The sequence below is a fragment of the Ursus arctos genome, unplaced genomic scaffold (assembly GCF_023065955.2).
Source record: "Ursus arctos isolate Adak ecotype North America unplaced genomic scaffold, UrsArc2.0 scaffold_22, whole genome shotgun sequence".
Classification (NCBI taxonomy): domain Eukaryota; kingdom Metazoa; phylum Chordata; class Mammalia; order Carnivora; family Ursidae; genus Ursus; species Ursus arctos.
In genome coordinates, this window is record NW_026622897.1 from 10,082,848 (window position 1) to 10,106,495 (window position 23,648).

At 47.7% G+C, this 23,648-nt stretch overlaps 1 protein-coding gene and 1 pseudogene across 1 annotated transcript in view; both read left to right on the forward strand.

Annotated features, from left to right (window-relative positions):
- Positions 1 to 17,941, forward strand: part of HTR3B (5-hydroxytryptamine receptor 3B) — a 49,393-nt gene extending 31,452 nt beyond the window's left edge. Inside the window, exons 7-13 of the mRNA XM_026505951.4 lie at positions 2,984 to 3,028; positions 3,356 to 3,465; positions 3,899 to 4,068; positions 4,597 to 4,754; positions 13,181 to 13,391; positions 13,529 to 13,711; positions 14,668 to 17,941. Of these exons, the coding sequence (XP_026361736.2) occupies positions 2,984 to 3,028; positions 3,356 to 3,465; positions 3,899 to 4,068; positions 4,597 to 4,754; positions 13,181 to 13,391; positions 13,529 to 13,711; positions 14,668 to 14,903 (1,113 nt within the window). The 3' untranslated portion in view covers positions 14,904 to 17,941. The remainder of the gene's footprint in view (positions 1 to 2,983; positions 3,029 to 3,355; positions 3,466 to 3,898; positions 4,069 to 4,596; positions 4,755 to 13,180; positions 13,392 to 13,528; positions 13,712 to 14,667) is intronic.
- LOC113260232 (U6 spliceosomal RNA) lies at positions 14,084 to 14,183 on the forward strand (annotated as a pseudogene).
- Positions 17,942 to 23,648: the final 5,707 nt, after the last annotated feature.

Here is a 23,648-nt window from a genome sequence, read left to right on the forward strand (position 1 = left end):
AGGGCTGAATGACAAATGCTCCCAGACACCCCCTAGTATATTAGGAAAAAATTCTTAACACTTGTTACATGTAACATGACAAAGCAATGGGCAGGAAGAGAGAAACGAGCTAAGGCATCAACATGGCAGTTAATAAGAATCAACTGGGTAAAATAATAGTCTCCCCAGCCACATGACTGAGTCAGTGATGTATTCACGACTTGGCGTGACAGAGACAAAAAAAACCCAGAACTGATCAGGACATTTCATAGATGTAAAAGTATATTTGTTGTGATAGAATAGTTAAAAGCTGTATTTTCCAGTAATACAAACTGCATTTTGAACCTGCCCCCCCCCCATTTGTGGGGAACCCTCACTGATGGCAGCTAAGCCTAGAACCGAGCCCTTTGTGCTTTAGTTGGGGAGACAGACACCACATCTTACAGTGTCAGTAAATCAAAGCTCAGCTCCACTCATGACAGTTCAGAGGAAGCAAATCAAATCTAGCTAAATAATGCTGATTTTGAAAACATTATCTATTTCAGAATCTCTCAGCTGGTAAAACTTGGAAGGAAGTGGTGTCACCTCAAGGTTCATTCATGTTGTAGCATGTGTTAGAATTTCTTTCCCTTTTAAGGCTGAATAATATTATGTTGTATGTAGAGACCACATTTTGCTTATGTATTCATCTTTGATGGACACTTGGGTTGCTTCCACCCCTTGGCTATTGTGAATAATGGTGCTGTGAACATGGGTGTACAAATAACTGAGTCTCTGCTTTCAGTTCTTTTGGATTTATACCAGAGAATGGAATTGCTAGACCATATGGTAATTCTATTTTTAATTTTTTAGGAACTGCCACTGTTTTCCATAGCAGCTGTACCATTTTATATTCCCACCAATAGTGCACAAGGATTTCAATTTCTTTACATCTTCACCAACACTTATTTTCTGTTTTTGTTTGGTTTTGTTTTAGTAGCCATCTTAATGAGAGTGAAGCAGTATTTCACTGTGATTTTGATTTGCATTTCCCTGATGATTAGTGATTGTATTAGCCAGCTTGGACTGCCATAACAAATACCACAGCCTCTATTTCTCACAGTTCTAGAGGCTGGGAAGTCCAAGATCAAAGTTCTAGCCAATTAGATTCCTGGTGAGAGCCCTCTTCCTGACGTGGAGATGGCTGCCTTCTTCCTGTATGCCCACATGGAGGAGAGAGATCATTCTCTCTTTTTCTCCTCCTCCTTCTTCTTCTTCGAGTTTATTTATTTATCTGACAGAGACATAGCGAGAGAGGAAACACAAGCAGGGGTAGGAGCAGAGGGAAAGGGAGAAGCAGGCTTCCTGATGAGCGGGGAGCCCAAGGCAGGGCTCGATCCCAGGACTCTGAGATCATGACCTGAGCTGAAGGCAGATGCTTAACGACTGAGCCACCCAGGGGCCCCTCTCTTTTCTTCTAAGGCCACCGATCCTAGTGGATGGTGCCCTTTTTTAACCTTAGTTACCCCTTCAGTCCTGTGTTCAAATTTAGTCACATATGAATTTTGAAAGGGCATAATTTGGTCCACAGCAGGATGTTGAGCATCTTTTCATGTGCCTGTTATCCATATCCACTTGTATATCCACTTTGGAGAAATATCCATTTTGAAATAAGGTCATTGTTTTGTTTTAATTTGTAGAAATTCTTTATATATTCTGGATATTAACTCTCTTTTGATGAAGTCCCATTTACTTTTTCTTTGGTTGCAGGTGTTTATGGTGTCATATCTAAGAGACAACTGCCTAATTCAAAGTCATGAAGATGTACTCCTTTGTTTTCTTTCTTTAAAGAAAAAAGATTTATTTATTTGAAACAGACAGAGTGTGTGTACACTCGAGTGGGGGAGGGGCAGAGGGAGAGGGAGAGAATCTCAAGCAGACTCCCCACTGAGAGCCTGACACGGGGCTCTGTCCCAGGACCCCAAGATCATGACCTAAGCCGAAACCAAGAGTCAGCTGCCCAACTGACTGAGCCACCCAGGCACCCCTCCTATGTTTTCTTCTAAGAGTTCTACAGTTTTAGCTCTTACATTTAGGTTTATGGTCCATTTTGAGTTAATGAATTCATGTTTGTACACAGTGTGAGATATTTTAATTCCTAAGAACATAGTAGTTTTAGAATGCTCTTTACCAGAGTAGATATGAAAAAATTAGTAAGGAGGGTTTCTTTTTTTGATTGTTATGCTTAGGGGTCTTTTCAAAAAATTACTCACTCATCGCAGGCATGGGGAAATCACATCTATTTATATCATCAAAAATATGCTTAATTTACATTAAGCTCATTCCGTCTGTTTGATAACCAGAGAAATCCAAACATAAGGTAACTTAACAGGAATGGCTGCCAAGAGCAGTTGAGATAACACTCATTGAAATATTATGAATAATATCTTGATTACAAATAAAAGCTTGGTCTCATCTTTTTAGCCCAGAATTGGCTAAGGCTACATGTCATTTTTTAGTTTGATTAATGGCAGAGTAACTAATTAGGGTAGGAAAGGGATTAGCAAATCATTCAAGATGTCAGGTGTAGGGGCACCTGGGTGGCTCAGTCATTAAGCATCTGCCTTCGGCTCAGGCCATGATCCCGGGGTCCTGGGATCAAGCCCCACATCAGGTTTCCTGCTCAGTAGGGAGCCTGCTTCTCCCTCCCCCATTCCCCCTGCTTGTGTTCCCTCTCTCACTGTCTCTCTCTATCAAATAAATAAATAAAATCTTTAAAAAAATAGTTTGAAAGATGTCAGGTGTAGTCTTAGTGCCATTTTGTCATAGATACTATAGTAAACTTCATAGTGACAGGTGTGTGTAATAAATAGGAACCGAGAATACTCAGACTTGAAGAGTCAAGGCAATGCTTTTAAAATCAGCATTTTTAGTTAGATTTGATTTTTCTCTGAATTTCTCTGAATATGGACTTTGATTTATTGACATTCTACGATTTGGTACAGATTTTCTTTTTGCTTTGCAGGATGCACAGAACCAAAAATTAAAGACAAGTATATGGTACCATGAGGTAAATGATGTTTCCTTCTGTGCATGCTAGACTCTTAACCTTAACCTGTTGCAAAATATAATTATTCTAAGGAATAGACATTTTCTTTGCATTTGCAATTTAGTTTCTTAGATCTGCAGCAGACCTAACTTATTAGAATCTGTGTAAGATATACGGCCGTGGTTTCTGGTTGGGGGACCATCTCTAGGAACTGGGAGGAAAGTCCTCTCACTTAACAGTGCCAACAAGCAGATCAGTTGGTTTATTCATCCAAATCCCTCTTCAGTTCTTTGGTGAGATTGACATTGCCCCCTTTTGATAAATCTCTTTTCTGGCTACTCCTAACAGGTTTGGGATGATGAATTTTTATCCTGGAACCCCAGCATGTTTGATGAGATTAGAGAGATCTCTCTACCTCTAAGTGACATCTGGGCCCCTGACATCATCATTAATGAGTTGTAAGTGTGCTGGGGTATATTTCCATGGGATTTAAAACTGCTTGGACTATTCAGGCCAGTTGCTGTTACTTTCAGTCATTGCTGCTATTTTTTGTTTCTCAACTTGAGGGAGGATCACAGTGTTGGTAATATTCAAGTTATAAGTACCATGATTCGATGTCATTTAAGATACAGATTTGATTACAAATGCTTGGGGTTACTCGTGGATTATGTCTGCGTTTCAAGAGTAGCAAGTGAATTAACTTTTAAGACTGTGATTACTGAGTCCATCTTTGCCAGGGTGAATTATGTCGTGAGAAATGTGATTCTGTATTTGCACTTCTAGGCGAGTCCTGGGTATCATGGTCACTACCATCTCATAATCAGTTCTGTTTGTGGATTGAAATGATGAAGGCCCTCTCTGTAACAGCGAGGTCTCTTGTGTTTCACATAGTGTGGACATCGAAGGATCACCCGACCTTCCGTATGTCTATGTGAACTCATCTGGGACCATTAAGAACTCTAAGCCTATCCAGGTGGTCTCTACATGTGGTTTAGAGACCTACGCATTTCCATTTGACACCCACAACTGCAGCCTGACCTTCAGTAGCGTGCTGCATACAGGTAAATGGCAAGAGGCCCAGTCTGCTAGCAGGAGACACACTGCTGGCTTGGCACACATAGGTGAGATTCTGTTGTGCCATCCGTGAGGTGTACTTTATTCTTGCACGTAATTAACTCTTTACAAATCTAAATCTCTTCTTATAGTTATTTGGCTTCTGTTGTAATTCAGACTAAGTACAGTGTTGTGCCCAGCTCATTGCTGCTGCTGGTTTGGAAATACAATATTTGACCACTGCTGCCAGTGAGAGGGTTATAGAAGCCATAGGACCAAGGCCAGCATTCTATGGATAACGGAATACAAACCGTAAATTCACAGCTGGGTTTTGGTTTTGTTTTGGTTTTGTTTTGCTGCTAGAAATATTTTATTCTACATCTCTATCCCTAATTCAAAATGGTCATATTGAACCCTATCTCAGTGAGATTGTACATGTAGGGGCAGGAGTAAAGGGAAGAATTTGAATGGGGAGCTGAAAAGTGGGTTGTTATTGAGGCCTCTCTGGGGAAGTCACTTGTTTCTGTTGTTTTCAGTGCAAGATGTCGACCTGGCCTTCCTGAGGAGCAAAGAAGACATGAAGCATGACAAGCAGGAATTTTTGAATGACAGTGAGTGGGAGCTTCTTTCCGTGTCCTCAACGTACAACATCCTGCAGAGCAGCGCTGGAGATTTTGCCCAGATTCGGTTTAATGTAGGTCCTTCTCCTCCCTGTCCCTGCTGCCCACTTCTCTGCAGTCTTGGGCCTTCTGTGTTGGGCTGAGGAGTCTCTGGTCTGTGGCATATTCTCACTCGTTATCATCCGAGAACATGCGACTCCGGTGGCTCTGGGCATCCCCTTGCATGATGGCATTTCACAGGCCAGAGATTCAGTCACAGATCCTGGACTCCTGCTGTCGATATCCCATACGTGGGTATAAAAAGAACGGTTTTCAGGCACCTGAACCATCCATCATAACAGGCATCCTCGCGCCTTCTGGTGAGGTGATACTAATCCTCATTCCTAATTGCTATGCAGGGGGACCGAAAGAAAACCCCCATACACAACAACAAATGGAGAGAAGAGTGTCTCTTCAACATTATTATCCTGTTTTTAACTGAGTCAATTATTAATTCCAGATACAAATGTATAAAATTATCATTATTAACTTGACTATCTTGAGCAAGTAGCTAATGAATCACCGGCAGGATCCTCGGAGCCCGCTGATGGTTTCTGGATCAGAGAGAACAATTGGTCTAAAACGACTCAGTGAGAACCCAGACTTCTCCGATGCACCACCAGGGATGCTCTTGGCTGCACTGGCAGGGGGAAATTTGTTCCACAGGAGCTTGGGAGGAGGGTGCAGGACAGTGAAGCCTGCTGGTTTACACTCCAGAGGCAGCCATTCTCCCTTCCCTGGCCCTTCTGGCAAATTGTCCCGATAAGTGGTTTTCAGCAAGTTCATGCAACCGGTAGACCCGTGATTCGTATTCATTTCTGCTTTTCTGCACCAAGTCAGCTGCTGGTGGTGGTAGTTGGGTGGGGAGGAGTCCTTCGTGCCAGATAATGTTTCTGTTTGAAAAATAGAGACTACAGACAGGTCAGGATTATACACAAGATGAATTCTCCTGGAAACAACCCTTTTCAATAAGAAGGAAAATTCAGACTAGACTAGGTACTACGGTTATGCTGGATAATTATATGCTAAGAGAGGGTGGTACTGAAATAAGCTATTATTGAGGCCACAGACGCCCCTCCATTGTTAATAGGTGTTCTACATAGCTTTCTAGCAAAGCTCTGGTTAAATCAGGGGCTCCTAGAAATAGCTGTGGTTTGAACCTGACTCATGTATTACTAACCAATCGCAAGTCATACCTTCCTAGTGGTAGGGTTTGGGTGTTTCCCTGTTCTGCTCGGTTTTTAGCAAAGCTAGCGTTGTGGCTTGTTTGTCCACCTTTTTTTAAGCAAGAGAAAAGGAGGGGAAGAAAAGAAAGCTTTTTTAATTTCAACGAGTTTCTTGGCTAAGAGTAAACACCTCATTAATTTTAAAGATATCAGCCCACAAACATTATTAATGCAGCCCGAATAATGGAGAGCATTAAAGGGAAATGTGAGGGAGTAGCACGTGCAAGGTGGAACATAGTCACCTACCAAGCACTCCGGAGAACGCTGCACACACCATTACCTACACTGCACGAAGGAGACAAACAAAGGCAAGAGAAAGGGCAGATAAACAGGAGTGCGCGCGCACACACACACTTTCCATAAAGCAGCCATTATTTGTGGTTACATGTTACCCTTTACCCTGAATATTAATTGGTCTCAATAGTGGCAAAAGGTTTTCTATGTAGTAGCTCCATTTTAAATATGATGAACAGAGACGTAAAAGATCATTTAAGGAAAGGAGAAGCTTCCCTGCATCTCAGGAGCAATGATCCCACTCCTCTGCTCTGTTCACTCCCGTGCTTCATCACCATTTACAGTGTGTACATGGAGGCAGGCTAGAGGTGGGCATCGATAGGATTTCATGCTTTTGGAGTTTTTCCCTGGGTCCCTTTGCCCTGGGGGCTGAAGTGGGTTATCTGGCAGGGCTGGCTTCCACCCTGGCCCTCTGGAACAGAGGAGGGAGAGAACCCTGAGTAGAGTCACAGATCGTGTTTCATAGGGCAGGGAGCCAGACTCAGCAGTGATTCCACAGCTCTGAACAGACTTAAAATAGATTCGGTGACTATCCCAGTCCTCTGTCTCCCTCAACCTGTCTCAGCCTCCGTGCCTCCCCACACCTGCTATGTGTACCGTCGCTAGGCTTATGTTCTCGTACAGTCATCCTACTCTTAAGTTAGGAACTGAGGTGTCCCGGTGTCCTTCAGTAGCCCTCGGGCAATGATGTGAAATTCAGAGCCCGGGTCCATGCCAACATTGGGTCTGCTAGGGTCCTGACAGCAAAGGGCCATCTCCATCTTAATCTAATCATGTGCTGTAGCCCTGTCCAGGCTGCCCAGCAGGGGGTTGGAGACAAGTCGGGGCAGGCAGGAGGAAAAATGATCTATTCTAAACATGTTGTCACTCTGGGCCTGATGTGCACTGCAGCCGTTGACGCTAGATCAAATGCTCAGAATGCCTTGGTGGTTCCGGCGAATGGGCAATCCGAGCTGCCGGCTCCAGGACACGTACTGTTTATCAGAGAGCACTGCTCGCACTTTGGAGTCAGGCTGCATTCCACAGGGGGCGCAGAGCACAGGCACTTCTGCCTACAGGGATGCCTGTGTGCAGCCTGGCTCCCGATCCAGCAGCCTTAGGAGGCGAGGTTACCTCCAATACATTATCGGAGGTGCTGGTTCCCAGAAACAGCAGGGTGAGCATTTCATTTCTGTATGGCAGCTTTTTGTTTTTTGTTTTAAGAATGAGAGTTGAAGTGGGAGGAGGTAGGAATAAAATGTGAGAATTCATTTTGGAGGAAGAGGGTGGACAGCTGTGGGAACTAAAGTGAGCCCAACACTCAGTTATCCTCACACTGAGTGAAATATCCATGCAGGCAGGGGGTGGGGGGCCATCCAGCGGACTGCTAGAAAAATGCAGAGGGGCATTTGAGAAAGAAAGGTGCCTCATCTATCCTCTTTCTCTGACATAGTTTTTCTTTCTAGATTAAGGTAGAGTAGTTTTGTTGAGAAATCCATTGAATACAGCTCATAAACTTGATAGAAGATCTTTGTGAGCTCCACCAGATAGAGAGCAAGAGAGAGAGAAGAAAGAGAATTTAGAGTCCTAGAAATCTTTCCAGGGTCACTCAAGTATCCCTGAAATCATGGACTTTCTGCTCATCCAGCCTGACCCACGGTCCAGACCCAAGAAACTCTCACTCCTGTGTAAGAAGCTTACTTAGATGGCAACAACTTTCCCGTTCTTTCTGAATTGGGAATGTGGGGAGGGGCTTGGGAGAGGAGGAAGATGGGCTTCTGTATGAAGCGTGAGTCTGGGCGTCAAAAATTCCAACTATGTCATGAAGACGGTCATGCAAAATTGAGTACTGGTGGGGTCTACCATCAAGGAAGCAATTAGAAGCTAACCTTGGGGCCTATTCCATCTCCAAGGAGCTCTCCACACACACATTCTGAATTAGATTGATCTCTTTCATTAACACCAATAGGCTCCAAATACCTTTGTGTACTTATTATTACCTGGCTTTAATGGATAATGAAATTGTGGCATAATATTGCTAACACCTGAAGGGTGTCTAATGGAGAACACGGACTGAAACTAAAGTGCTTTTTCTTCCCTTTCTGTGGAATTTAAAGGCACCAGCTCCTTTAGTCCATTAGAAATGATGGGCTCTAGATAGGGGCAGTTCCACAGAGAGTGGTATCTCACTGAGCTGGTGACATACCTTCCTCCCCCGCATCAGCAGTCAGTTACTGTCTCTGGCATGACCTGCAGAGAGGTGGCCCTCAGAGGACTGACCTCACTAGGAGAGCCCCAGTTTGTGCTAACTCCAAACTCCCACCTTATTGGAACTAAAAATAGCATTACTCATAGACTCCAGTACAACTCAGCGAACATCTTTTGATCTCTTGTCATGTGCCAGTCTCAGTGGCCCCACTGAGGACACAAGCAGGAGTAAAACAGGGCTCCTGGTATCCATTATGGGCTGCAAACAGGGCCCAAGGTGACATTGTAACAATAACCCCCAAACTGAGCATTTACTCGACACCAGGCACCATTTTAAGAGTTTGTACGTGTAATCCTCACATAACTATTCAATTGGTGTTCTAAGTACAAATCCTACAAGTAGATGAATTGGGGGTATGGAGAAGTTAATTTCCCCAAGTCTAAGTAGCTTGCCCAAGGGGACAGGGTGACTATGGAGCCTGGACTTGAACCCAGACAGTCTGACTCCAGAAACTATGTGCTAATCCTCTATGTAGCTCACAACTGCTGCACAACTCAACATAATGCAGTGTATTCCAGTGCATTCTCTGGCATTTATCCACTGTGTGTCACTGGGCAAGTCACCAGTATTTGTTTCTGAGGGCTTCCATAACGAAGGACCACAAACTGGTGGCTTAAAACAACAGGAATAAATTTATTCTCTCACAGTCCTGGAGGCTAGAAATCAGGGTGTCAGCATGATTCGTTCCTTCTGGAACTCTGAGGGAGAATCTGTTCCATGCCCCGCTCCTGGCTTTTGGTGGCTGCCAGCAATCCTTGGCTTGTAGAGAATCACTCCAATCTCTCCCTCCATCCTCACGTGGCATTCTCCTTTATGTATCTCTTCTCTTCTTCTCATAAGGACACCAGTTATATTGGGATAGGGGCCCCCTTACTGAAGTAAGACTTCATCTAAACCAATTAATTGCATCTGCGGTGATCCCATTTCCAAATAACGTCACATTCTTAGCTTCCAGGAAGGACGTTAATTCTTGGGCCATTATTCAGCCCATTACAGTCCACTGTGCTCTGACCCTCTGGCTCCCCAAAATTCATGTCCATCTCATGTGTAAAACGCACTCACCCTATCCCAACATCCCTAAATGTCTTAACCCATTTCAGCACCAACTCTGAGGCCGAAATACAATCTAAATATAAACTCAGAAGGTCCCACATCTCATCATCTAAATGGGTATGATCCGTTATGGGGCAAACTTCCTTTCCATCTGCAGACTCTAAAACATCCAACCACCAGAGTCTGATGGCTGATTTCATGGGCTGGAGAAGGGTAGAAACCTATCCTATGAACGTTCTAATTCCAGTATTTTAAAAAGTGCCATTTTAAGAGTTTGTTCTGTTCATGCTCAGTTAAAGTTCCTTGAACAAGAGACTAAAGGGATTTGAGGATCAAACGGGATATGAAAACAAACCATTTCTGAAAGCTATGTGATAAATTTGAGAATTTCTTTAGGCTGCACTGGGCTTGTAGAGAAAATTAGTCTAGTCCATAAGTAATATTGCTCCTAAATCAACCTAAATAAAAAGGAAGGTCCTTTGTTCTTGAAGAAAACCAGAGAGGGCTTATCTACTTTATAATTGTATAAGCCAAACATAGGCAGGGAAGATTTCTGCTTTATGTTACAGCATAGCTAATCGTCTACCTTTTTAGCTACATGTTCTGCTTCTACTTTCAGCTACTGTTGATTTCCGGGGACAGATATCCTCCTGACAGGACTGGCTACATGGTTGGTAGGGCCCGGTACAAAGTGAAAATGTGGAGCTCCCTGTTCAAAAATTACGAGTTTCAAAATGGCACAGACAGAGCACGAAACCAAGAGCCAGGCCCTTCTAAGTGCCAGGCCCTGCGTAACTTCCCAAGCTGTATGCCCACGAAGCCAGCCTGCCTCCCAGCCTCTGGGCTCTTGCCACACCTCCCCCGTCACCTTGGGGGGCACACGGTCTGATAAGACTGGGGAGCGGTCTTTGGTTCTGGCCCAGGTTTATGTTCACTCTCTACACCAGACTCCAGGTAGAAAGGACCCACCAAGCATGTGTAGGCACACAGGAGTGTTATTTAGAGCACAGTAGCCCATCCCAATCATTGCTAAGATGCTCAGCAACCAAAAGTCAGGTGCTTTTTAATTTTTAAAAAAAATTATAAAAAGGTTTATTTGTTTATTTTGGAGGGAGAGAGAGAGGAGGGGCCGAGGGAGAGGAAGAGAGAGAGAATCCCCAGCAGATCCCACGCCCAGAGCAGAGCCCGACGTGGGGCCTGATCCTGCGACACTGAGATCAAGACCTGAGCCAAAACCAAGAGTTAGACACTCAACCGACTATACCATCCAGGCTCCCCAGTAAAGTGCTTTTTTGAAAAAGGAAAATCAAGCCATGCAGCCGGGATCACTTAAACTAGCACACATGAGCACTTAGAATTGAGGGGCCCTGGAGCTCAAGTCCCTTGACTCTAAGTCTGGCCATTTCTGCTTAACAACCCTGCCTACTTGGACTTGCTTTAGGGTGGTGTTCTTACACTTCTCATCCTCTTCGTGTTGTATCTGCCGTAAAGTCTCTAGGGGAGTTTTCCCACTTCTAGACTCTAGAGACAGCAGGCTGGATCGCCCCCCACCACCCGACGTAGCCCGGGCCGGGTACACTGCACAAGACCCTGTGGACTCTGACCATTTGGCCGCCTTCTTCCCACCCCCAGCTAACCAACGCCATCTCTGTCATTGCATGACAAAGACAGCCTGAGAGGCACAGGTCGATGACAGTTCATTTGGTTGTTGTTTTCCTTGTTGACTGCGCTTTGGTAGAAATGTGTTTTAACCAAATTATTACAAAGCATGAGTGTTGCTCTCGTTTAGATATTTGCAGGCAATTATGCTTAATGTGAAAGACAATAGCCAGACTACAATCCTCTAGATGGCTCTGGCCTGCCAAGCTCCACTGAGTCGGGATATGCTCCCAGACCCAACGGCTGGGGGCCCCCGTTCTCTTCTGCAAGGTGGTAGATGTCTGGTCTTGCCCAGCCACGCTCTTCCCCACCACCTTCTCCTCCCTGCCTGGCCTCTGCCTGGGCTCCTTCTATGTGCATGCCTTGCAGAGCGGGAGACAGAGCCGAGGGAGAAGAACCTTGAACTCAGCTCAGCTGTCTGCTCAGACCAAGAGTTGTAGCTACGCTGTGGCAGAAGAGAACACTGGGCTTGGAATCAGATGTGGGGCACAGCCCAGCTCTGCCACTTACTCAACTTACTTGAGGAGCCGAGCTTTGTTTTTAAGAATCTAGAGTGGGGGTGTTCTATTACCTGCCAACAAACTCACAGTGACAATTAAATAAACCACGTCATATGTGCAAAAGCATCTCGCACATTATCTGACAAATAGAAAGCATTAAGTCATTTGGTAGATCAGAGAAATGGGACACTTCAGACATTCTTTTGTTTCCAGATCCAACAGCAAAGGGTTCAGAACATTCATTTTTTTTAGTAAACATTACTGAATACCCACTATAAGATAGGTATTTTTGGCCCCATGAGGAATTTTTTTAATCGTTGGTGCTCTTGCCCTCAAAGTGTCAGGGGAAAGCAGTCCTGTCATTCCCTGATGAAAATAGTTCGTGTTGATTAAAGACACTTCCTATCACCATCCCAGAGAAGAGAGGTGTACAAAAATGGCAATAACAGCAACTTTTTGAGTCTCCTGTTCCCAGCTACAAAAGCCGCTCAGCAGCTCTGTTTGCCCAGCCATCCTTCAGGGCGTCTTCAGCTGTCCCCCCACTTAGATCCACTTCGCCCCTTCTCCTCCTGTTCTGTGCTCCTGGAGGTGAGCCATGGCCTCACCCATGGGAAGAGGGGATGGAATGGCAGCAGGTTGAAGAGAGGGAGAGTGAGTAGGGTGCGTATCTCTCCATTTTTCTCCGTGTGGAGTCACCACCAGGCTGGCTGTGCCCCGAAGAGGGAGGAGGAGCCACAGCTCTGTGAGGTGGCCTCCTCCACCCGGTTTCCTCTCCTCAGATTCTAGTCACATTCTCAGCCCTGGGCCCCTTCAGGACTCAAGCTAGGGACAGCTCACCCAGTCCTCCCAAATATCTAGGGCACTGCCCTCTGCCTGCCCATAGCTTGTCCGAGGTCTCTTTGCCAAGTGCTCCTCAGATTTCCCAGGGGTGCCATTTGTTCCTGCCCAGACTCTGACAGACACACAGGTGCTGAGACGCTCGCATTCCCCAGAGGAAGACAGGCTCAGCCAAACACAGTACAATATGTTGTATAAGTGGCATAAGAAGAAAGATTTTAGAGTAAGACCTGGATTCAAAACAGTTTCTCACTTGCCAGCTGTGTGAGTTTGAATAAGCAGTTTAATCTCTGTGAACCTCTGTTTCTTTGTCTGTAGAATGGAGATAATAATGACCAGCCCTTCGAATGGGTGTGAGGATTGAACAGGACAGGGCACAGAAGACACGTAGGTTATTGCCTGGCATACAGCAAGCGCCAAATAAATAGACACTTCTTACCATAATTAGTAATGTGAGTTCCACATAAAAGCCTAAAGGTGTGGGTTTTTTTTCTATTTTCTAAACCACAAAATAATCTTTTTCTAAACTGCGTAGTCTTTTCACATTATGCAAAAACGTTGGGACATCAGGAAGTGTTCTTGGCCATGGGTTCTAGTCCCTCAGCGCAGACCCTCCTTTCAGTGGATGCCTTGTCCCCGGCCAGGTGGTGATTCGCAGGCGCCCGCTGGTCTACGTCGTGAGCCTGCTGATTCCCAGCCTCTTCCTGATGCTTGTGGACCTGGGGAGCTTCTACCTACCACCCACCTGCCGTGCCAGGATTGTGTTCAAGACCAGCGTGCTGGTGGGCTACACCGTCTTCAGGGTCAACATGTCTGATGAGATGCCAAGGAGTGCACTAAGCACCCCTCTGATTGGTAAGTAGCCTTGGGGACAGCAGACATCCATCTTCAGTGACTCCTGTCACAGAGCTGATGTTGCATTTCAGATCCTGGGGCGGGGGGAGGCCCCAGACACAGTCGCTGATTACACCTGCTCTGGTTCCTTCCCTCAGGAGTCTTCTTCACGGTGTGCATGGCCTTGCTGGTTATCAGCTTATTTACGTCCATCCTGTTGGTCAGACTCCTCCATGATGAGTGGAGCATCGGGCAGGAGCGACCCCTCTTGTGCCTTCAAGGGGACACTGATGCTGATGGGCCTAGAGTAGATCCCAGAGCCCAGCTTGCTGGGCTAGCAGGTTCGTGAGAAGCCTCGAGGTCCCTACCCTGTCTTGTTTGATCACTCACTCTCCACACTGATTCCTGTTGGTGGAGCACCAGGCCATGTGTCCCACTGTGTGAAAAATTTCCAGCACTTGCTTCTGAGCCTCTGTGCTGCATTTGACACTACCTCTCTGGAGACCTGCTGACTTTCCAGAAAGCCTCACTTTTGTTTAGAGCTCAGGCCCTCAGTTGACTTTGCTTGTTTTTGTTTGTGTTTTCCAGTTTTAGCCAGTTAGCTGGAGTGACTAAGGATTGGCTCTGGATAATAGAGTACCCGTGTGTGTGCACATGCTTGTATATATTTGGGTTCCTGTTGCCTAATGTGAACAAGTGTATGAATCCTCCCAGCGCTCACTTCGGCAGCACCGACACTAAAACTGAACGCAGAAGTTAGCATGGCCCCTGCACAAGGATGGGAGGCAAACTTGTGAAGCATTCTGTATTTTTACCGTGTACATGAAAGTTGCCAAAGAGAGTGTATCCTAGAAGTTCTCATCACAAGAAAATGTGTGTTGGTGGAGGTTAACCAGACTCACTCTGGTGATCATTTCTATATATATGTGTGTGTGTGTGTGTGTGTGTATGATACATTATGCTGTATACCTGAAACATATACATAAATTATATCACAACTAAACAAAAATAATCATCCCAGTGCCTATAGCTCCAATGGAGTCAGTGGGGCTGGCCCCCAGCTCAGAGGATCTCCTGGGTGGATCGAGCCTAGACAGCCCTCCTGCACAACCCAGCTCTGCCACGCTCTGCACAGCATCCTTGAGCACAGCCCTGCCTCCTCCCAAGCCCAACCCAATCCACTGCCCCCTTTTGCCTACAAACCTTCCTTGTAGGCTGAGGCCATCGGCTCCAGTGGGAAGTCCAGGGGGCCTCAGGAACCCCCCACTCACCTAGGATGTTTTCCTCTCTGACGCAGAGCCCTCCATCTGTCAAGAGCACCAGGTCCAGCCAGGGACCCTGCAGGAAGTCTGGCTGGAGCTTAAGTCCATCGGCACCTACTTCCAGACTTGGGAGCAGGCAGACCAGCAGGAGGTTAAGTGGCTGGCCCTCCTGGAACGTTTTGACCGACTGCTCTTTCAAGCCTACACCATCGTGCTGGGACTCTATACCATCACCCTGAGCTCCCTCTGGGCACTGTGGGGCAGCTCGTGAACAGCGGTGGCTGCTGCTCTCTTACACTTGGGGCAGGCTGGCGGGTCTTGTTGGGGCTGGAGAGGGGGGCACGGTGGGTTAAAAAGCTCCTCACCTTTTATTGCTCTTGTCCTTCAGTGCAGGTGCTCACACTTGAGGAAGTACTGAGTGACCCAGGATTAGGCATTCATAATGAAAATGTCCGGACATGTCAAGGTATACAGTGAAAAGGAAGCCTGCCTTCTCGTTCCAGCTCACTCCCCCAAAGTGACCGCCATTAGCAATCTCCTTCAGAACATTTCTAGGTACATCACATACCTGTATGTTGAGAGGTGGTGGTGTTTTTTTCTTCTTTTTAAGTGTGAGATCACTTCAACCCCCAGTTCGATCTTGGTCATTCAGTCAACCATTCACAATGTTTACTGAGTGTCAGTTAAGTCCTAGGTGTTATGTGAGGCATACCAGAGAATACAAAATACGTCGGTCACAGACGATTCTTCCCTTGACTTGATTCGCAAGGTCAACCTTGCACAAAGCAGAATGCAAGATTTGCACCACATGTGTGTCCTGAAGCTCTTGTTCTCACTGTTGCCCATGAGCGCCTCTTCCCCTGCTCCGCATCACTGCTGGAGGGCAGCCGGGTACCGACCTCTCAGACCCAATCAACACAACATTTAGTCAGCACATACCATGTGTAGGGCACCGAGCTATGGGATAGGCTTCATGCATGGCCCTTGGGTTTAAGGAGATTATAATCCACTATCCTTGCTTTAGTCAACTATGGCTTCCATAATAAAACACTACAGACTCCAAGGCTTAAACAGAAATGTCTTTTCTCACTGCTCTGGAGGCTGGAAGTCTGAGATCAACGTGTCAGCAGCGTTGGTTTCTTCTGAGGCCTCTGTCCTTGGCCCACAGATGGCTGCCTTGTCCCAGAGTCCTTTCATGGCCTTCCCTCTGCTCACGTTCATGTCTCTGTCTGAATTCCTCTTCTCAGGACACCAACTCTATTGGATTAGGGCCCACAATAACAACCTTATTTAACCTGAATCTCCTCTTTAAAGGCCCTACTCCGGATATGCATTCTGAAACACTGGAGGTTAGGATTTCAACATGAATTTGGGGGTGGGTAACACAATTCAGCCCATACTACTCACTACTCACTACTCACATGACTGTGGACACTTGGCCAGTCCAAAATCTACAGGTAGGCTGGGACCCAGGGAATAGTTACAGTTTGGGTCGAAAGCAGAGGCGGGGGTGTCTGCGGGCAGAATTCCCGCTTATTCTAGGAAGCCATTGCTTTCCTATGGAGGCTTTCAACTGATTGGATGAGGCCCATCCACATTCTGGAGGGAAATCTGTTTTACTGAAGTCCACTGATTTAAATGCTAATCTCGTATAAAAAAATACCTTCACAGAAACATCTAGAATAATGTTTGACCAAATATCTGGGTCCTGTGGCCCAGCCAAGTTCACACACAGAACTAACCATCACAGTCCCAGTGGCCCCGTAGTTTCCTGTCTATGTCCACAGTTACTTGTTAAGACAGAAGAGCCCTGATCACTGGGCACTTGGGTAACTCATCAACTTCTGGCTCTTACTCTCCAGTAGCCAAATCTGTACTGACTGGCTTACCTTACCATAGTTCCCATGGCCCCATAACCTGAATTCTAAGGTTAGAGTTCAAGTCTTCCACAAATTTTCCTTCCTCTTATCTTGACTTTCTTCATTTCGTATTGCTGCTTTTCATGGAGGCTTCATCTAGCCAAGCTCACCTGCTTGCCATTCTGTCCAAGCCTCCCCAGCTAGCTGACATATTCTTTTGTTTCACCAAATCTGTGTGCCACTCCGTCTAAGGACCCTGCTCAAAACAGCCTTCCCCCACCTTCTTCACCTGATCATTGCGTGACTCTGTTCCCTTTTCTCTATCTTTAGTTTCACCTATTCTAGATCCTTCCTGCTTTGAACGTCTTATGGCTTCCTCTGTGTGTGTGGGGCAGGGGTATGTACATAGGGGTGTGTGTGATGTGAGGTGCGTGTGTACACGTGTGGTGTGTGTACACGTGTGTGTATGTAGGTGTGTGTTGTGGGGTGCGTACGTGTGTATGTACAACACTTGTCACACAGACCACATGCTCCTAGAGGAGCCACCCTGTTTTCTGCTTCCAGTTTCCCCGCCATCTCTGCCCCGCTCCACACAGTATTGCTCGCGGCCGCCCTGCTGTAGTTACTGCCGAGCAGCTCGTCCCAGCTCACTGCTGCTGTTGGACACATCTCTAGTGTGTCTTCCCAGGTCTGAGCGGAGAGTCTTCCCAAGTTCAGACTCCCGGTCTTTGGCATCGCTCTGCCCGCCGCCGGGGTAGCCCTCAGGAGCTTGCTGTGTAGACCACGGTAGGCTGAGCGCAAATCAGCACTCCTAATGCTACCGGCAGAGGACACAAAAGTCCAAAGCTGTTTGCTAGGAACTTTTTGCAGCACTAAAATTGCCTTTAAAAAACCCTGCCCCCCATCCCCCTAAAGAAAAAGAATTTAAATTCAAACAGCCTTTACCTGCATCCTCCCTCTCTCATTACCTCCCAGTTAGTGCTCAACGCCAATTGTCCATGAAATTCCACTGCTGCTGTTAATGAAATGAGGAACATAAGAAGTTTGTGAACAGGAAGTGTCCATGCAAACCTCCACCTGTTTCCCTCCTTACTGCCTCCATTCTACTCCTGGCCTCCTCTGTCTCTGTCCGCTCAGTTAGCCTCTAGATCTCTCTTCACTTCCTTGGTTATTAGAGGGGAAAAGGCCTGCTGTGAACTCCCCACTACAGAGTCTCCTTCCTTTCCAGCTGTCCTTGGAGAAAGCACCTGGTTTGGGTCCTGGCTCCATCACTAGCCAGGGACCCTGAGCTTAACTTCTCAGAGCTTCAGTTACTCTCTTTGGCATTGGGGTTGCTCATAATTTACCAAATCACAGAACTTTGAGGATCAGAATGAAGCAATGTATTTAACAGCACTTTGAAAAGTAGATAATACATCACAAAATAAAAATAAGACCTGCCTGCTGTCAACAGATGGATTCTAGTCTGAAGTCTTTGGTGTGAGGTCCTTCTTCCACTACCTCTATCAGTATCCACTTATGGGCTCTGGTTCTCCCCACAAGTGCCTTCATTCCAGAGTCCACAGGCCAAGGACTGAAGCTATCCTGTGCCTTCTTGTAGGGGACTTGGGTGGGGCCCAAGGGCCTTCCCGTTCCACTTTTCACGTAGCCCACTTTCACTTCCTCCCTAGAGATAATCTCTAAGGGGCAGCCCTTCAGGAGTGAAGCCTGGCTGATGGGCCCCAGTGTGGACCACCTCTGTCCGAGTGCCAAGTGCCCCTGATCAACGTGGCGGCCAGGGATTCATTCGAAGCCCCAGGGTCAGCTCTGCATCCTGCGGCAATGCCGTCGTTAACCAACGGCACTGGAACAGGACCCCCACCACACTCTGGTGTCCCTGTTCAGTGGGAGGAAGAGAGGGTGCCGGCAGCCCTTATTTACAGAGCAGCTTTAGCTCAGCTCCTCCAAGTGTTTGTAACTTTCACGATTCCTGTTTCATAGAGGAAGGAAACTGAGGAACAGAGCAAAAATGGGATTCTCCCAGCTGTGAATGCTCCGACCATCTGCTGTTTCCCAGAATCTAAGGTAGTTTCAGAACTCACCAAGAAATCACAGCTCCAATTCTGGGGACTTCACTGACGTCTAAAATACAGACTTAGCGAAGCACAGCCCCGGGCTAGACAGGCAGCCCTCCATTTTATATGTCATTATATCTCAGAATAACTTGCAAGCACTGCTGTCGTGGTCCCCGTAGCCTGTGGGGCCCTGTGTGCGGCCTCATGTACGGCCCGTGACGAGGTGGTGGAGGGTCTCCCTCCCCTCTTGAGACCTCCCGTTCTCCCTCCCTGCCTGTCCTAGAGTGGAGGAGTTGTTGTGGTTAAGGAAGCTAAACCCCTCACCCTTACCTCTCAAGGACCCAGCCAGCTTCTGGGGTCCAGCTTTGAGCCTGGACAGGTCAGACTGGGAAGCAAACCAAAGTGATCACAGCTCCAACCCTGGGGACGGGCTCCAGGGTGGGGGGGGCACTCACTTGTCAAGTATCTAAGTACACATAGAAAGGCAAGGTGAGCAAAAAGAGATGGAACTGATACAGTGTGGCTCTGAGGCTTCTAGAAAACTTCAGATCTTGTGTTTAAGGTAGGGAATTCCTCCACCAAGTCCTGGATGTAGGATGACCATCCCCGGGCAGAGAGAGCCCAGTTCCCCTGTTCTCTCCGGGATGGCTGTGCGTCCCTCCCTGCAACCCTTTCTCTGCCCTGGGGCTCATCCCACACATCTCTCTGTCCTGCTCCCTGGCTCACACTCCATCTCAGCAGCCTGAACCTTTCAGTCCTGAGTTATTTACCTGCTGAGACAGTAAGAGCTTCATAATTAGCTGAGCAACAGCATGGAGGCTTTTATGAGCAGCCAGGCCCCCCACCACACTCTGGTGTCCATAATTGAAATGACCCACACCAGTGATTAGATTAGGGGGCTGAAGCAGCCCAGTGTGCTACCCCCAACCCCCTCCCCTGTCCTGTCGGGGGGGTGATGTAGTTAAGTTTGTGCTTCATTTGGCAGAGGCCATAAAACAGGCATTGCAGCAAGGCTTTCTGCAGGGGTGGGAAGGCACTGCTGGGCAGTGGGTGGGCTCCATGGCAGGCAACAGATTCCACATCCCTGGAGGTGGGGTGGCTTGCTTGCCCTTTGCCCTGCCCCCTCAACCTTTCCCCCAGCCTAGCGCCAGCCTCCGAAGACCTGGGCTTCGCAGGATTGTCAGCCATACTCAGTTGCCCCAGGGACCAGGGCCTCATGTGCACGGCCAGACCCTGATCAGACCCTGTTCCCAGTCGCCCCGCTCATCCTCTTTGGAGAGCTCCAGTGTAAGAGCAAGAGGGTGGAGGTGCTGTTGGTGTTTCTTTTTCTCCCCACCTCCCTGACTAAGCTCCTCAGCTCTTCCCATTACAAGCCTTCCCCACCCCTGTCCGCTAACCTTGCTGCCTCCTCCCAGGTGGAGGACTCCACGGGCTTTGGGGTCCGGAGCATCCATCTGTTCCCCTAGAGCAGGGCTGCTCAGGCCGACATGGATTTGCTGCCCATGCAAACGGGAGGGAGTGCTGTCTTGTGACTGCTTTAGGGCCCTCAGTGGGCTCCGTGGGAAAGAAGGCTGTGATCGATTGGTGATGTCTGTCCCGGGAGGGAGAGGGATAAGAGGACAAGCAGAGCTAATGTTTATTTTTTATTTTTTTTTAAAGATTTTATTTATTTATTTGACAGAGATAGAGACAGCCAGCGAGAGACAGAACACAAGCAAGGGGAGTGGGAGAGGAAGAAGCAGGCTTCCCAGCGGAGGAGCCCGATGTGGGGCTCGATCCCAGAACGCTGGGATCACGCCCTGAGCCGAAGGCAGGCGCTTAACGACCGAGCCACCCAGGCGCCCCAGAGCTAATGTTTATTGAGGCTTTTGTCATGTGCCGAGCTCTGTGCTGTGTGCTTAGGTGATGTAGTATTCCAGGACCCTAAGAACGTCAGCCCCGGGAGAGCAGGGAGTTTACCGTGTTCACTGTTACGCTTCTAGTCCCTATGACAGTGCCTGACACATAGTAAACAATCCATGTGGCAATGTGTGTTGAGTGAACCACACCAGGTTCAAATTCCCCTCCACCACTTATTAGCTATGTGATTCGGACAAGTCATTTGAATTCTGTGCCTCAGTTTCCTCATCTATAAGTATGATTAATATTAAACGTAGCTTATAGGGTTCTTAGAAGAATTGAATGAGTGACTATATGTAAAATGCTTAGAAAGGTGTCCAGCACATGCTAAGCACTTGGTTAAGTAACAGTTTTTATCGTGAGTATCAATATCCCCATTTCACAAGTGATCAACACCACATCTACTCCAGACACTTTCTAACTGATCTCTATAAGTAATCTCATTAGATAGATGATGATAGATAGATAGATAGATAGATAGATAGATAGATAGATGATAGGTAATACGAGGGTTATTATGAAGATCATAGATTTTATGAGATATGTATGTCTAATGAGACCTCCTGGTGTATATAATCCTCACAATAACCCTCGTATTATCATTGCTACTTCACAGTTGAAGAGACTAAAGCCCAGGGAGGTTCAGTATGTTGTCTAAGATCACTAAGCTAGCAAGTGACAAAGCTAGGGTTCAAATCTAAGCAGTCTGGCTCCAGACTCCGTGCTCTCGGGGAAGTCTGCCAGAGCCAGGCACACCCAGACTCCAGCGCTTTTACCCTTGACCGTGACTTCTTAAAAGACTCATCTTTGCTAACTTTATATTTGGCTAGAGGAGGGGACTGCCATAGAAGATAGGAGCTTGGATTCTAATTCTACCACTCATTAGGTTCGTGACCTCGGGCAAGTAACTGAGTCAGCTCAGAATGTCAGGTGTGATTCTGAAAAAGAGCTCTTTCACCGAGGTGTCGTGAGGATTGAACGAGGTAAGATTTATGAAGTGCTGATCACGCACCTCGCATTAGAGGCATTGAGAGTGATAGCAATTCTGAGTATTATTCCCCACCTTTCCACAGGGCTGTTACCGGAGCCCAGAAAGATTGAGATTTACATATATGTATATGGATATATATAAAAGAGCTATGTCAACTCTAAAGATTTCCTCCATGTAGAGTCTCTGGATCAGCATGGGAACTGTTAGAAATGCAGAATCTTGGGTCCTCTCAGACCTACTGAATCTGGATCTGAATTCTCACCTGACCCCAGAGGATTTGTCTGCACAGTGCAGTTACCAAAGCCTGGATCTAAAGAACGATGGTAAAGAGGGACCATGGGAGTTCCTGGAGGGAGCCTCATGGCAGGTCCGGAAGCTGGGGTTCAGGGGCAGCACAGCATCATGTGGAACCCGACTCCGCTCCCCGGGCAGCTGGGCCCGCAGGGCACCCGCCAATCACCCCACTCACTCAGTAATCTGCCCTCCCCACAATCAGAGCAGTCAAGCACTCAGTGCAGCTGGGCAGCTGAATTATAGGCTGCGGGCAGATGGCGGAGATGGCTCTGTGTGTGCCATCCGAGGGGAGAAGGGAGTGAAGGGAAAGGAAGGCCCCTTCCATTGCCCTCCTTCCCCTGACAGCAGACACCCTCCTTTCTGGAGAGTCAGGCTGCTGGCACCAGCGATCAGGCGACCCCTTTCCCCCAGAACCCACTCGCTGTGCGGGGCAAACCGCTGAGCTCTCCTGCCTGCTGGGTCATAGCCACTGTATCTCAAGGGACCTCAGTTGTCGAATCCCTCTTCTCAGGGAGGAGCCCCCTCTAACAAACTAGCCTCTGACCCAAAGCCTTGCCTCTCCCCAGAGCTTGACATATCAGCAGAGGTGGACCTGAGACTGCAGGGACCACACCGCAGTCATCCTAACTGCATCCGGTCAAGCCTGGCACAGAGCGTGGGAATGCAGTGCCAGGCGAAGGGACATGCACACCAGCTTCCCGGAGAGCCAAGCTACGGTGGGTGAGGGCTTTGGTGCCTTCTCATATCAAAGCACTGGGTGTGGGGGTGGGGAGGGGAAGAACCCCAGGTCACAGGGTAAGCCATGCTGCTGTCCCTGCTCCTCCCCGCCTCCACTCAAGTGGAGCCTACGCTCTGTCTTCCCACCCAGGTCCCCGAGGCTCCCAGTGGCCTGCTCACTCAGCCACCATGTCTCAGCCCTGGTTCCTGGGAGGGAGGAGAGCTCTCTCTGTCTCCCAGACCTCCGCTTACTGGTGACACTTCAAACATCCATTATGTTTTATGGAGCACTTCTTCCAGGCCTACGGGAGACGGCTCTGGGGCTGCACTCAAAGCTTGAGGTCTCCCTACGGCCTGCAGTTCCTTCTGGCCACTTAGCCCATCCCCCCACCCCCCCCCCCCGCCCTCTCGCCTTTCAGCCACCGTGGCACTCTCCCTGCCACCTGAACTTGACACTGAGGGTGCCCAGGCTTGTCATGTGGCTTTGTAGGCTTGGGGCCCCTTGCTCTGCCTCTTTGGGCAGACTGTGTGTGTGTGTGTGTGTGTGTGTGTGTGTGTGCATGCATGTGCCTGTATGTACGTGCACGTGTGCATGTGTGTTTGTGGTGGTCACTCAAAGTTGGAGGGGAACTAGACCAGCTCGTTGAAAGCTCTCATTTTGCAGATGAGTCTGGGACAGGATAACACTGAAGCCTAGATAATGATAAGGATGATGGTAATGATGCTGATTACAGATAGCCACTAGCTATGGGACACTCACTGTGTGTCACACTACCAGTGAGGACTTCTCATACTGTATCTCCTTTTGTTCTTACGGTAGGATAAAGGAATAAATGCAGACTGAGGCCCAGAGAGCTTTGTGACTTGCCAATTATCACACAATGCGTAGGTGACAGAGTAGAATTTGAACTCAGGATTATCTCACGGAGTATCCAGAAGCTTTAGTATCGGGGTGCACTTAGTATCTCATGTCTGGAGAGACAGTGGCAGGAGCAGATGGCCTCCCTGTCACAGGAGCTGTGGCCCAGGAGTTAAGTGAGCTCCTGGGGCTGGAAGCTGCAAAGGTAAGGGACTATTATTCTCAGGGCAGAGCCCGGAGGAGAGCTCGGGTCTCCTGTTTCCCCATGCAGTGAGCTTCCCTTGAGGTCTTATCCTGCTGGGCAGGAAGCCCTTCCCCAGTGCCTTTGGGTTAGAACACACGC